This window comes from Delphinus delphis, chromosome 12 (assembly GCF_949987515.2).
Source record: "Delphinus delphis chromosome 12, mDelDel1.2, whole genome shotgun sequence".
Taxonomy (NCBI): domain Eukaryota; kingdom Metazoa; phylum Chordata; class Mammalia; order Artiodactyla; family Delphinidae; genus Delphinus; species Delphinus delphis.
The window spans coordinates 84,085,983-84,101,517 of record NC_082694.2 but is presented as its reverse complement, the minus strand read 5'-3'; the positions used below and the strand labels follow the sequence as shown (position 1 = coordinate 84,101,517).

The following is a 15,535-nucleotide window of genomic DNA, read 5'->3' as shown; positions in this document are numbered from 1 at the left end:
TGGGGAGTCCAGCATCAAAGTCATCCCCGCGAGGATCCAAAGGAACACATAAATCTCGACATCCACTAAGACAGTCACCTTCTCCCCATCCGCCCTAACCCTCGCGCCAGCCCCACCCTGAACGCCTCGGTTGCAAAAACAAATAAAATAAAGCAAAACCTTTTTTTGCTTTGGCAACCTCTAAGCCACATTACGCCTCCTGCACAAGGAAGATTTCTTTCTTCTCCCTCTCCCGGCTTTTTTTTTTTCTTCTCTCCCCAACCCCCCTTTTCTTTTCTTCTCGGTCGTCCTTCCTTCCCCCAAATCGCTCGAAACTTAAGACGTGCAGCGGCTGCAGGTGCTCGCGGGCCGGGCGGCCCGGCCGGGGCGAGCCTGGGACGGCCGGGCCTCGCAGGCATTGATCAGCTGGGCGCGCGCGCTGAGTGACGGCGCGGTTGCCATGGCAGCCGCCTGAGCGGCGCCGCGAGGACAAGGCTGCAGGGCGGCGTGAATGGGCGGCGTCACGCGCCTGGCGCCAGAGAGTCTGCTCCGGGGCTCCGGCTCCGGCCCCGCCGCGGCCTGGCCCTCGCGCTGCCGCCGCCGCCGCCGCTGCCAATTCATCACCTGTCAGGGATCACTCGGGGGGTCACGGGCGGAATGGACACAGCTGTGAGAACAAAACCGGGGGAAAGAAAGGCGAGCGTTCCCAATTGTGCCAGATGTGCAGGGAGGACCTTGAGACCGCCCCCCCCGGCCCCCCGCAGGCTCCTCCCGCCCCCAGTTGCATCACGCGGGGATTGCAAAGGCGGCCCAGCCGGCCCGGTGCGCCCGGCCCGGAGCTGCTTCTGATCACAGCGAGGGGCTGGACGCGCTGGGAGCCGGCGGCCGAGCCCCGGGTGGAGACCGAGGGAGTGAGCCCTGGAACCAGGTTAGGGGAACTTCCAGGGCAGGCGTGTGGCTTTAAGTGGGTGTGTGTGTAGGGTGGGGAATTGCATCTCCACCCCCCCCCCACCGGAAGCCATTCACACCTTCCCACCAGCCACAGATCCAGCAAATCCAGGGCCCTTTCTACAGCTTTAAGAGTCCTCAAATGCAAACCCACTGAGACACCAATTGACAGATTTTTCAATGCTTTGTAACCCACCCCGAAAATGCTCCAACACCGTTTTGCCGATGAAAGCATAATTTTAAAGGTAATTTCGTATTGGGTTTGCTGAGACAGACATACTAGTAATTCAAGCCTTTTTTTTTTAATCATTGACTTATACAGCCTCATAATCCCCTTAAAATGATCTTTAAATGAATGTAGAACTGGGTAGCGTGCCAATCGAATCGAATTCAACACAATCAGGCTGACTGGACTCTGACATGGCCGCTAAAGAAAGAAACACCAGAAAACTTTAACCATATTTAGCCATTTTACTGCATCAGGGTACAAAAATGATCATGGGAGAAGGCAGTGGCTCAGTCAGCTTTGCAAGTGTGTAAAGTAATCCTGCACAACGCTCATTAGGAACCAGCCCAGAGCCTGACTGTAGGGATAATGAGGCTGGCACGGATGTTAACATACGGTGTCCTTGGAAAAAGCTAGGAACGCGTCAGTATCTCAGAGCTGCAATGTCCAAGAATCACAAGTAATAATTTGAGAATCCCAAAGATGTTTGTTTACGTTGGCTATTATTGTAAAATAGTCAAAGTATAACATCATGAACCAAAATAGTGTCAAAACAAAATCTGTTCCACTGTGGCACGTATGTGACAGAAACACATGCACACAAAGTACATCAAAAGGCTCGAACTGTCGGGGACTCGGGTATGAAATCATTTCCAGACTTAATATCAGAGAAGAGGTTGTTAATGGAACGCTGTCAGGAACAGAGTCGCAGGCAGCCTTTGCCCAGCCAGGCCCTGAGCAGATTTCTCTGCTGGTCAGGAAACTACCATCTCCATCCTCCAAACTGAAGTGGTTGGATTTTCTGAAAGTGACATCCACCCTAGCGCCACCAACTCTCCCTCCCTAAAGAGACGCCGTGGGGCAGGCACATGGCTGCAACTGGTGTCCGAAACCAGACCAGCTGGCTCACCGGTGACGAATTAATCATTCACTGAAGGAAAAAATACTGTATCCCCATTATTAAGCTTTGCTTTTTCTCCAGTTCTGCCCTCTTTCTCTTTCTTAAATGCAGAGGAGGTGGATGGAGATTGAGACAGAAAAGTAAACTTACCAATATAATATTTTGTCAGATTTTCTAGCATATTCTAGAGAAATATGATTTTCAAAACACACAACTAATTTATTGTAGTCTTCAGTTAAGCTAGAATTATGTGTGAATTTACTGAAAAGGATTTGAGTAAATAACTGCAAACTTTTTTTTTTATTTAGACCGCAGGAATGAGGTCTTAAAATATGTCTAGAAAAAAGAGGGGCGGGGGAGACACAAACTGAAGCTGTTTCCAGTCCTAGTGCTGAAAAGATTCCCAACCTGGTACCTGACAGATTTTTTTTCTTAAATAGTGTGAAGATATCGACCAATGGCTGGGGCCACCTACCTATGCAAAAATTTAAAAATACAGCAGGCGCTGGAATGTGACACCAGAAATCACGATTTGTGCATAATTAATCACCTTACTGTGCCACCTACACTGCAGAACACAGATCACAGCCTCTCAAGGGCAGCGTATATAAATACAGCTTCAGTATACAAGTTTTCCTAATGATTTCCGATTACTAGGATCATTATAATAGCCTTCCCAGCTCTACAAAAGGAACCCAGAGTCTTGCCTCTCAGAGCTCCTTAGCGATCAGCATGGTTTCCAATAAGTACTCATTTTACAGAGTTTACAATAATGCCTCCTGCGTCACTCCGGGTTGCACGATCCCACACTAAACCTGTCGCTGAATGCGCGCGTGGGTGTTTTTGGTTTTGTTTTTTACAAAGCTTTTCCTTATCTTTAGAGACCGAACTCACTCTACAAAAGTCACTTGTCGATGGCAAACTTATTTGCGTTTTCACTTTCTTCAGAAATGCTTTCTATCTTGATGACATTCCGTGAGGCGCAGGGAACGGCGGTGACTTTCCCTCTGCTGTGCAGACCTAGCCTGTGTCGCTGTGATTTTAGGGATGCTGAGAGCTCCGAGGTGTAGAGGCTTCGTCGGGGGACACCTTACGGGGAGGGTCCTGCCTAGCCATTGGGAGTAGAATTAAGATGCACATTTAGATTCCCGGGGTCTCCGTCTCCCCCTCCCCCACCCTGTCCGCGACCGCCTTCTCCCTTTTCTCCGCTCCTCTCCTCCCCTGTCTTCCCCCTCTCTCGTGCTCCCCTCCGCTCCCCTCCGCTCCCCTCCGCTGCCCTGCACTCCCCTCCGGCCCGGCGCTTACTGTACTCTATTTACCACCCGAGCTGGGCTCGCGCCCGCCCCGCCCACCCCGCGGGGATTGGCTGGGAACGCGGAAGGACCGAGCGCTCGCCTCGCGCCTGCGTCCGCCAATGAGGGAGCCCGTCAGGCCTGATGGACACGCTGACTTCCACCAATGGGGACGCAGGGAAGCCGGATCGTGTTGCCCCGGCGAGCCCTAATAAAAGCCGCCGGGCCGGGCTTTCAGCTTCATTCTGAGCCGAGCCCGGTGCCGAGGGCAGGTAGCTCCGCAGACGGCGGCGGCGGCGGCGGCGGCGACGACGGCGGCGGCGGCGGCGGCGGACTGATCTCCGGGGCAGCCCGCTCCCTCCTCCCGGTCTCTCATTCCCCGCGATCAGCATGAAAGCCTTCAGTCCAGTGAGGTCCGTTAGGAAAAACAGCCTTTCGGACCACAGCCTGGGCATCTCCCGGAGCAAAACCCCGGTGGACGACCCGATGAGCCTGCTGTATAACATGAACGACTGCTACTCCAAGCTCAAGGAGCTGGTGCCCAGCATCCCCCAGAACAAGAAGGTGAGCAAGATGGAAATCCTGCAGCACGTCATCGACTACATCTTGGACCTGCAGATCGCCCTGGACTCGCACCCCACTATTGTCAGCCTGCACCACCAGCGGCCCGGGCAGAGCCAGGCGTCCAGGACGCCGCTGACCACCCTAAACACGGACATCAGCATCCTGTCCTTTCAGGTAAGACCTGCTCCCGATGCCCCACTCGCTGCCGCGCACCCCCAGCGATGCCTGGGCTGCCCCTGGCAGAGCCATTGTCCAGACGGCCGGCCGTAGTCGGTGACTTACAGATGAGCTAATAACTTTATTATTATTATTTACAAATATGGTGTAGATTGAGTCGTGCGTGAAATTACTGGTAAGTTCTGACCTGTTAATGCATCTGTCTTCGAGTCTGAATGTAGTATTAACGTGTTTAATGGAACTTGCTGTTTTAAAAAAGGCCCTTTCTCCTTAAGATTGTCTAACGTTGTGCCTCTTATCTCCTTTTTCGCAGGCTTCTGAATTCCCTTCTGAGTTAATGTCAAATGACAGCAAAGCGCTCTGTGGCTGAATAAATGGTGAGTGTTCGCTTGTGCCTCGCGTTGAACTGGCGCTTGGAGTGTGTGTGTGCGCGCGCGCGTGTGTACTTGCGTATCTGTAAAAATGTTGGCTTGGTAAATGAATGTGTACTTCGTTGTATTACACGTAGTACATTGTTTACACGTACTCTAGACACGAAGGGGCCTCTAGCTCCTGTTACTCAAAATCCCACGACATTTACCTTTAAAAAAAAAAACGATGCCAGTAACTTACTCGGAAGGTGGTGGAGACAAATGTGTACTGGCTTCTGTGGGCATGTAACATACTCCGGCTGTTTTCTGCTATCGCTCTGGTACTATGAGGTACTAACCTCCATATAATTAATCTTATCGCCGCAAATTCCATAGGGATCCTCCTTCCCAAAAACTGCAGCCCTCTGGGATTCAGCTAACCCGAGCATTGCTGCCCTGTGCCTCAGACCCTGTGATGTGGGATTCCGACTTCCCTATCTGTTAACGAAAGGGCTGTTTTCAATCAAATAATTGTTACAAGAAGCAGACTGGCGCCTGTGAGCACTGCCGTTGGAGATCCAAATAAGAGATGGCGTTGGGAAGCTTTTCCCCCGAGTCTCTGCTATTTTAATGTTGAATTTGCGCTGTCCAGGCCGAGTGTGTGTGTTGCATCTGGACGCCGGGGTTTGCCCAACGTTTGAGTGTTTGGTTAAGTGTTCAGACTGCGGCTTCCTCCTGGCACCAGTCTGCCGCCTCTGCCCTTAGGTTAAAATCTCCTAACACCCCCTTCTCTCCCAGTCTTTTGCAGGCGCTGACTTTTTGTTTCCTTTGCACAATAACAACAACAACTCCACAGGCTCTTTTAAGGCGCTGAACTCACTTTTCAACCCTTTCCCAAGGAGAACAAGTCAAAGGGACCTTTTTTAAAAATGGAAGGAAAACTAAGAATGATCAACTTCCCTAGGGTGTTTTCTGACATGGACTGTGATATTAGTTATTTATGAAAAAGACTTTTAAATGCCCTTTCTGCAGTTGGAAGGTTTTCTTTATATACTATTCCCACCATGGGGAGCGAAAACGTTAAAATCACAAGGAATTGCCCAATTTAAGCAGACTTTGCCTTTTTTCAAAGGTGGAGCGTGAATTCCAGAAGGATCCAGTATTCAGTTACTTAAATGAAGTCTTTCGGTCAGAAATTACCTTTTTGACGCAAGCCTACTGAATGCTGTGTATATGTTTATATATAAATATATATATATTGAGTGAAACCTTGTGAACTCTTTAATTAGAGTTTTCTTGTACAGTGGCAGAAATGTATATTTCTGCATACAAAGTGTAATGATGTACTTATTCATGCTAAACTTTTTATAAAAGTTTAGTTGTAAACTTAACCCTTTTATACAAAATAAATCAAGTGTGTTTATTGAATGGTGATTGCCTGCTTTATTTCAGAGGACCAGTGCTTTGATTTTTATTATGCTATGTTATATAACTGAACCCAAATAAATACAAGTTCAAATTTATGTAGACTGTATAAGATTATAATAAACATGTCTGAAGTCAATACCTGACTCTGAATGATTTTTAAGATTCTCTTTCTGTCTCTATCGCGCCATTTTATTTAACCCCTCCTCCTTCATCCCTTCTATCACCCCCTAAGTGTTGGAAACCTGTGTGCTGAGAAATGCCTTATCGTATGTGTGGTCAGGGCTATCGCTTAGGGGCAAAGGGCCGCTGCTGCTTTTTAGGAGAGCTGACAGGGGCTGGGAAGTTTATAAACCCAGAAGTTTCTCTAAGTCCGTCAAGGAAAAATTAGTTCTCTGCTTTGGGGTTGGGTTTCAAACCAAGGAATTGCTGTGGTGGTGACTCCTGAGAGGTAGACCATTCAAATAAATGTGGACTCTGGAGGCCTACGTGTCTGTAGATGTCAAGACACTTCTGGAGTAAATGAAACTGCTGTGAATCAGAAGACAAAAGACTCTATAGAATTCAGAACATGATTTTAAGATTTAGAGGAAGGGCAAAAAGAAACCCCTCAGTGCCCCTGTCTCCTTATGACCCTTTGCCCTGGGAATTCCGCTGTAACCGGCCCTGAGCTCCAGCCTCTGCGCGCTGCCCCTGTGCCGAGAAGGACGGGGCCCACGTTCCAAGACAGGTGGCTATTAAACCGCCCTTCACCCTTGACTGCGCCGCCGCACTGCCTGCCCAGGCGAGGACAGAGTATCAGCCGGCTGTTTCCACCGCAGCCCTCACGTGGCAACCTTTGGACCCGGCTTTAAAATATATAGTTAGTATAGATACGTGTTTAAAATTTATATGTGTACGTATATTTATATTCTCAAATTGGAAGACACTTCCGCAGGGGTGTGAGGGGAGGGGGGCAGGTTCTGGAAGCTCGGTCCCGGGAGGACTGGAACTGGAGAAGGAAGCTGGAGGACAGGCGGGCGAGGATAGGTGTCTCACCTGTGGCCACTTTCTCAGGCCCAGCCGAGCAGGTGCTGGGTGGCGCCACCGAGTCTGACCTGGCGGCTGCGGTGTTTCCGGCCCTGACACTGAATCTATCACCAGTAAGCAGTGAGTGCCGGGTAGGGGTGGAGGATGGGGAGAGAGGCAGCCTGGGGATCTTAGCTCGAACCCTGCCACGTTCCCGCATCCTCGGCAGCGGTCCCGGCCCTGGAGCCTCCTTCCTCTTGGGCTGGCGCCCTGCAGCCGGCCAGGGCAGCTCTGGACATCACCCGCGCCCTGCCCGTCATCCCCGTCGTGGACATCATGCTAGTCCGCAGGTGGGCCCGTCCTTTGATCCGGGCACAGTACCAGGGCAGTCGTTGTTGTTGATAATCATACCCCCAGGGAAGCGGGCTCTGGCTGTGGCACCTGGGCGCAGCCGGTCACCCGACCCACGCCTCCCTTCAGGCCTGTCGCCTGACGTCCGTCCACCTGTCGTCAGCCCTTCCGGCGCCCTGCACGACAGGCCACACTGCGTGGGGCTGGACCCGGGTGGGGCAAGGGCGGGAGGAGGGAGGACAGGTCGCTGCCCACCCCCGTCCTTTCCTCTGGGCGGGGAGGCGGGGGGACTGCGCAGACGCCAGCCCCGGGTTGCCCCCAGCCTCGGTGACCCTCTCGTGGTCGGCTCAGATGGCGAGGGGATCTGACCCCGGCGGAGGGTCTCGTGCACGGGCTCCCTGGCTTTGCGGGGGAAGCTGTGTGGCCGGGGCGGGGCCTTTCGACAGCTGCACTGTCACTGGGAGCGGGGGACCGTTTGCAAGTTTTGGACGACGACCTAGAGTAGCAGCAGCGTCAAGGGAAAGAGGCACCCTTCGGAGGGGACTTTTCGCGGCGGAGCCCGGGCGGCCCTTCGAGGTCCGGCCGGTGGAGGCCGAGCGCCACCTGCTGGCTGGCGCGAGGAAGGCAGTTCGCGAGCGGGGTCTAAGGGGCCCGGGGCTTGGGGGCTTGGAACCCGAGTTAATCAGCTGGAGAGTTAGGGGAGAAATCACCGGGGAGACACAAGCTTTTGAAAATGAATGATGATGTCATGAAAGCCTATTTCTCTAGCATGTGTACAGTCGTTTCCACATGGGACTCTTATTTCATCTTTACTACTTCATAACTTGGATACGATCCCCTTTTACAAACTAGTATGTACCACCAACTCTGCAGTAGGTACTGTCCTGGATTTTAATAAAAGTATCAGACATGATCCCGGACCTCAAAGAGATTATAACCAGATTGTGCAGAAAAAAGAAATGTGAAGTCCAATGAAAGCCAGAACGTTTTCCCTTCTCTTTCCTTAAGTTTTTGTTTAATTTTATTGTTTCTGAATTGCTTAATAACCTTAGCCAGGACCTCCAATGTTATGTTAAAGAAATAGGGGTGAGTGAGAGTGGGCATCCTTGTCTTATTCCAGACCTTAATGAGAACAGGTCAAACTCTGTCTGTTATGTGTGACCTGGCTCTAGGATTTTGCTGTAATATATAGTCTTTATCAGTTTTAGGAAGAACTCTTCAATTGTTACAGGGTTTTTTTGAGAATTTTAAATCATAATTTGGGGGTGAATTTGGTAGAGTAGTTTTACTGTATTTATTGATATAATTTCGCTAATGTATGACACTAATTTTTCTGATGGTAACTACCTTTACATTTCTGCACTAAATCCTACCTGAACATGATGTATTATTACTTTTTATAGACACTGTTGGGTTCTGTTAGGCAATATTTTACTTGGAATTTTTGAGAATGAAATTGAGCTGTGGTATCTTATGCAGTCCTTACCTAATTTTGGAATCAAGGTCACGCTGACTTCAAACAATAAATGTGTGGGTCAGATTGCATTTACTTTTAGTCCTCAAAGCCATGGATAAATCCTCAGAGCTGGGCAGACATGTGGTCTCTCCATCCTACAGAAACTGGACTCAGATATGTGATCTGAGTGAACAAGGGCACACAACAGTCAGTGGACAGAGCAACTCAGCCCAGTGTTTTACTGGAATGGAGAAGGGGCTTCTGAATTTAATAGGAAATAGCATTCTTGTTAATAAAAAGCTATACCGTGGAGCTTTTTAAAAAAAAATTCAAGGATCATTATTTATGGGGCTTGCTCTCCACAGTGTGGGCACACAGCTCCAGGACCACCCAAATAGTCAAATAGCCTGACTCACCACCCACCCTTCCCTTTCTGTCGCTCTCTGCTGGTGGAGAGGCGCCTCCAGGCTCTGAGTGTCCTTCTGGAGATGGTTCTGACAAGGCTTTGAATGTCCTTCTATTTCATCATAAAGATAATTTGGGACAGAGGCAGCAAGATCTGCTGAGAAGCTTAGCAGCAGGTGTTGTGTTCAGTGCCAACTACTGACATAGGCACTCTGAGGGGTACCAGCCTGAAGTCACAAGAACGTCAGAGAACCCTGCAGAGGACACGTGGAGCGAGCTGATTCAGAGTGAGGGGCGTGCACACATCTGTGGCCGTCCTGGGTGAGGGTGCCAGGCTCAGCAAGTTAGGGGCATGGGCCCAATAGGAATGGAAAACAAGGGTTTGAACCATGTGAAGCAGGACATTGCAACCGAGACCACCACGCAGAACCCATGAAGGCCTGCAATCTCAGCTAAGGTATAGACTAAAATAAAATATTACTCACTAGCCCAGGAAGATCGTAAGAAAGTCTGTCTGTCAGCCTGAGCTCAGGCGGGGAAAGAAATATCTCCCTTGAAAATTCATAGCCGTAGATCTGCCCTCATGGGGAATGGGGGTTCAAATATATACTACCCAGTTAGTTTCAGAAATTCTAATGCTGATAAATTAACATAAAAATGGGTCCTGGCTGTTGATGCTTCTGGGGTGTTTGGCAGTAGCAAATACAAAACTTCTCTGGAGAGAAAAGCCCTCCATACAGACCGCACAAAATTCTCATATTTAATGGCTTGCTGAACGTAAGTTTACAATTAAAAAAATTTTTAAACCACTGGAAAACAATTTACCACATGAGAAAGAATCAGTAGATAGAATGAAGAGAAAGATTAGGAACAAGAGAACTATAAAGGATGAAAGTGACTAAAATGATTAAAGAAATCAAAGAACTAATTGAAAACATAAGACAATCCCAAGATATAGTTATTGAAATTGAAAACAATGCAAAAGTTAAAACCCAGATGAAAAACCACTGGAGCATTTCTATACACTAACAATGAACAATCTGAAAAGGAAATTAAGAAAACAATTCCATTTACAATAACATCAAAAAAGAATAAATACTTAGGAATTAACATAACCAAGGAGGCAAAAGACTAGTACAATTAAAAGTACAAAACATTGCTGAAGAAATTAAAGAAGACATTAAAAAATGGAAAGATATCCCATGCTCATGAATTGGAGAACTTAATATTGTTAAAATGACAATGCCACCTAAAGCAATCTACAGATTTGAGGCAATCCCTGACAAATCACAATGGTGTTTTTTGCAGAAAAAGAAAAATCCATCCTAAAATTCATATGGAATCTTAAGGGACCCTTAAGCTAAAACAATCTTGAGAAAGAAGAACAGAGTTGGAGCACTTACAGTTCCTGATTTCAAAACTTACTATAAAGCTCCAGTCATCAAAACAGTGTGGTATTGGCATGAGCACAGGCATAACGATCAGTGGAATAGGCTAGAGAACCCAGAAATAAACTCTCACATATGTGGTCAAATGATCAACAAGGATGCCAAGACCATCAAATAGGGAAAGGACAGGCTTTACAACAAATAGTGCTGGGGAAATTGGATAGCCACATGCAAACGAACGAAGTTGGACCCTTACCTAACACCATATACAAAAATTAACCCAAAATGCACTAAAGACAATAAACATAAGAGCTAAAACTATAAAACTCTTAGAAGAAAACACATGGCATAAGCGTCACAAAACTGGATGTAGCAATGATTTCTTGGACGTGACACCAAAGGCACAGGCAAAAATAAAATAAAATAAAAATAGACAGGGCTTCCCTGGTGGCGCATTGGTTGAGAATCTGCCTGCTAATGCAGGGGACACAGGTTCGAGCCCTGGTCTGGGAGGATCCCACATGCCACGGAGCAGCTGGGCCCATGAGCCACAACTACTGAGCATGAGCATCTGGAGCCTGTGCTCTGCAACAAGAGAGGCCGCGATAGTGAGAGGCCCACGCACTGCGATGAAGAGTGGCCCCCACTTGCCACAACTAGAGAAAGCCCTTGCACAGAAACGAAGACCCAACACAGCAAAAATGAATAAGTTAATAAAAAATAAAAATAAAATAAAAATGAACAAATTGGACTTCATGAAAATTTAAAACTTTGTGTATCAACGGAGGCTATCAACAGAGTGAAAAAGCAACCTATGGAATGGGATAAAATATTTGCAAGTCATATATCTGCTAAGGGATTAATATCCAAAATATATAAAAGGCTCCTAAAACTCAACAACAGCAAAAACAGCCTAATTCAAAAGTGGGCAAAGGACTTGGATAGACATTTGTCCAAAGAAAATATATGAATAGCCAATAAACCTTGAAAAGATGATCAATATCACTAATCATTAGGGAAATGCAAATCAGAATCACAGTGAGCTATCACTTCACATCCATTAGGATGGCTGCTATCAAAAAAAAAAAAAAAAATGCACCAAACCCGTCCCCCCCCACCCCCGAAAAGAGCAAGTATTGGGGAAGATGTAGAGAGGTTGGAATTCTTATGCACTGTTGGTGAGAATATAAATGATACAGCTGCTGTGAAAAACAGTATGGCAGCTCCTCCAAAACTAAACAATAGAATTACCGTACGTTCCGGCAATTCCATTTCTGGGTATACACCCCCAAAAATTGAAGCAAGGTCTCAAAGAGATATTGCATGCCTGTATTCATAGCAGCATTATTTGCAATAGCTAAAATGTGGAAGCAACCCACGTGTCCATCAACAGATGAATAGAAGGCAAAATGTGGTCTATACATACAAAGGAATGCTATTCAGCCTTAAGAAGGAAGGAAATTCTGACACATGCTGCAACATGGGTGAATCTGGAGGACATCATGCTAAGTGAAATAAGTCAGTCACAGAAAGACAAATGCTGTATGATTCCATTTACATGCAGTACTTAGAGTAGTCAAAATCATAGAGACAGAAAGTAAGGAGGGTGGGTGACAGGGGCTTGGGGGAGGGGAAAAGAGGGAGTTATTGTTTAATGGGTATAAAATTTCCATTTTGCAAGATGAAAAGAGTTCTGCAGATGGATGGTGGCGATGGCTGCACACCAATATGAATGTACTTAGTACCACTGAACTGTACACTTAAATGTACTTAAGGTGGTAAATTTTATGTTATGTGGGAGATAGATCTGAGGAAATATCCCAGAACGTAGCACAAAGAGATAAAGATATCACAAATATGAAATCAAGGCCAGAGACACAGAGGATAGAATGAGAAGATCCAACACAGGACAGACTTTACTGAGGGTCGTGGCAATGGAGGGGAGTGAGCAAGCAACTTGAACTTGAACGTTAGACATGTCTAAATAGTAGACAAGCCTTTAGTCAAGCTGGCAGTCCACACATATATCCGTCCTAAAACTTGAGAAGAAAAAGTTCAACAACACAAGACAAAGAGTTCCCAGATGAAGTAATAGAGTGGCCTTTAAACATACGAAGATAGTCAACTTCATTCATAATAAGTGCACATGGATACGACATGAGATATCAGTTCTCACCTAGCAGATGGACAAAAGTCCAAAAGTGGCCATGTACTGTGTTGACAAATCCTGTACATTGTTGATAATAAAGTGGTACAACCCCTGTGCAGAGGAATTGGATGATATCTAGCAAAATCGTATATGCATTTACACTTTGACCCTGCCATCCCACTCCTAGGAATCTATCCCAAAGTCACAATGCAAAAGTATGAAATAATAGATGCTCCAAGTTAATAGATTTGGCTTTTTTTAAATTTTATTTATTTATTTACTTAGTTGCACTGGGTCTTAGTTGTGGCACGTGGGCTCCTTAGTTGCGGCATGTGAACTCTTAGTTGCAGCATGCATACCCTGGGTCCAGTATGCAGATTTCCAAGCACTCCCCTCCCTGGGACGCCAGCACAGCCAGCAGAACCCTGGGAACCCTCCCCTGCACCAGTGAGCAGCATCCCCTCCTCAAGGCTTCTGGGTCTTAACCATTCCAACAATTCCAGCCTTTCTCCCCGTGCCCTCAGCCCAGACAAGGACATGCTTCCTGCAGTCACTACCTCCCTGCTACCTCCTTAGAGTTCTTTTTTTCCTTTTGCGGTTCCCTAGTTAACAATTGACACTGAGTTGACAATTGTATTCTCTCTGTGGAAGTTCCTGCCTGGACTCTGGCTGGTCCATTGGGCCCAACCCCTCAACCTCCCTGTACAATGTGGAGCCCGTACTGCTCAGAGGAGAAACTCCAATGGCTCACCAACTCTTGGTTCGAAAGGGTACATGCACCCCGATGTTCACTGCAGTGCTGTTTACAATAGCCAAGACGTGGAAGCAACCTAAGTGTCCATCGAAGGATGAAGGGATAAAGAAGATGTGATATATATATATATATATATATATATATATATACACACACACACACACACACACACACAATAGAATATTACTCAGCCATAGAAAAAATGAAATAATGCCATTTTCAGCAACATGGATAGATCTAGAGATGATCATACTAAGTGAAGTAAACCAGACAAATATCATATGATATCAATTATATGAGGAATCCTAAAAAATGATACAAATGAACTTATTAACAAAACAGAAACAGACTCATAGACTTAGAGAACGAACATATGGTTACCGCGGGGGAAGGATGGGGGGGAGGGATAGATTGGGAGTTTGCGATTCACATGTACACACTGCTATATGTAAAATAGATAACCAGCAAGGACCTACTGTATAGCACAGGGAACTCTACTCGATATTCTGTAATAACATAAATGGGAAAAGAATTTGAAGAAGAATAAATACATGTATATGTATAACTGAATCACTTTGCTGTACACCTGAAACTAACACAATGTTGTTAATCAACTATGCTCCAATATGAAATAAAAATTTAAAAATAAATTAATAAACAGCAAAAAATAAATAAAATAGAATTTTAGTGATATATTGGTCCTATATTGCTGCATAAGTTAGCACCCCAAAACTTAGCAGCTTAAGACAGCAAGTGTTTCTTACCTTGTACGGTTTCTGAGAGTCGGGAATCAGGAGTGGCTTTGCTCGGTGGCTCTGGACCAAGACTCTTGACTCAAGGCTGCCAGCGCTGGAGAATCAGCTTCCAGACTCCCTTGTGTGGTTGCCTCTGTTCCTCACCGGCTTTTGGCCAGAGACCCTGGGACCTCTCCATAGGGCTGCTCACAACAGGGCAGCTGGCTTCCCCCAGGGCGTGGCAGGGAGAGAATGTCCAAGACAGAAGCTGCAGCCTTGACTCACCAAATCTCGGAAGTGACGGACCACCACCTTCGGTCACACAGACCAACCCGGGTACAAAGAGGGGGGACCACCAGGGTGTGGGTGTGAACAGCAGAAGGTGGGGTCCCTGGGGCCATCTTGGAGAGTGGTTACAAGGTCTTTTTATTAAGAATGTTGGCTGAGGGGGTGGGGTAGGATCAGGGCCAGCCTGGGGGTCCTGATTCCTTTGCTGCTGCTGACAGTGGAGAGAACGCACAGTCTGGGCAGGAGCTGGAATCCGGAGGTCCCAAAAGGAGGAAATGGCCAACTTCCTACCACAGGCACCATTTTAGAAGTTCCTTGGAAACATTTGGTGGAAATGGCAGTGATAATTTTGGCCGTGTGACTCCTCCAGTCTATCTTGCTGTGTCACTAAAACTCTCAATTTAGGAACTATGCTGGCATTTCCTCCAGCTGATAAGATGTCTAGATGTCAATGGACGACATGTGTATTTTTTAGTTGCAGCCAATACATTTTAAACTTATTAACAAGACCACAACTAACTTGGTTTTTTGAACTCAAGAAAAAATAGCATATTAAGTAACCACACATCGTAGAGCATCATAACTCATTGGATCATTTTACTTTTCCCAAATATTATTCCCACCTGATTCAATACCTGGCTATAAGCAGAACCTTGAAGTGAGGTAAATAATATTTTCACTTCTACAACGGGAGGGATAATTTGGGCATATCTAAAAGGCTAGCTAGCTAGCTAGATAGATAGATAGAGATAGGAAACCATACTATTAAATATTTTGGACTTGAGATGATTATTCTATTGATAAATGGAATGGCAAGGTATAACAGCCAAGGATAAACTTCAGTTCTTCCTTCCCCCTGCCCAGCTATCATATGTATTTTAATTACTGGAAACATATTATACACAATTGATAGTGTTCTCCAGTCTCACCACTGAAAGTGACACCCTTCAAGTCCAAGTGATTGGTTGAAGTAGATAAAAGGACCAAAGTTCTGGAAATGTTGAAAGTGGCCCTTGGGCCATTTCCACACCTTTACACACAGGAAGGAGGTAGCTTTTGTGTGGCATCTAGATAAAGACAAGGGACTTGAATTCTAAGTCTTATGTTGATATGCAATCTAAAAATAGTATATATTGATTC

At 46.5% G+C, this 15,535-nt stretch overlaps 1 protein-coding gene across 1 annotated transcript; it reads left to right on the top strand.

The window, feature by feature from the left end:
- Nucleotides 1–3,605: 3,605 nt before the first annotated feature.
- ID2 (inhibitor of DNA binding 2) lies at nt 3,606–6,001 on the top strand. Its single transcript, XM_060027145.1, has 3 exons — nt 3,606–4,084; nt 4,401–4,464; nt 5,236–6,001. The coding sequence occupies exons 1-2, from the start codon at nt 3,737–3,739 to the stop codon at nt 4,455–4,457; spliced, it is 405 nt and encodes a 134-aa protein (XP_059883128.1). The 5' UTR covers nt 3,606–3,736; the 3' UTR covers nt 4,458–4,464; nt 5,236–6,001.
- The last annotated feature ends 9,534 nt before the right edge of the window (nt 6,002–15,535 follow it).

What these genes read in the sequence shown, in the direction of transcription:
- ID2 (XM_060027145.1), top strand. Translation starts at nt 3,737, where the DNA reads ATGAAAGCCTTCAGTCCAGTGAGGTCCGTTAGGAAAAACAGCCTTTCG. An exon ending in TCAGCATCCTGTCCTTTCAG is followed by an intron (nt 4,085 to 4,400) that starts GTAAGACCTGCT and finishes CCTTTTTCGCAG; the next exon opens with GCTTCTGAATTCCCTTCTGA.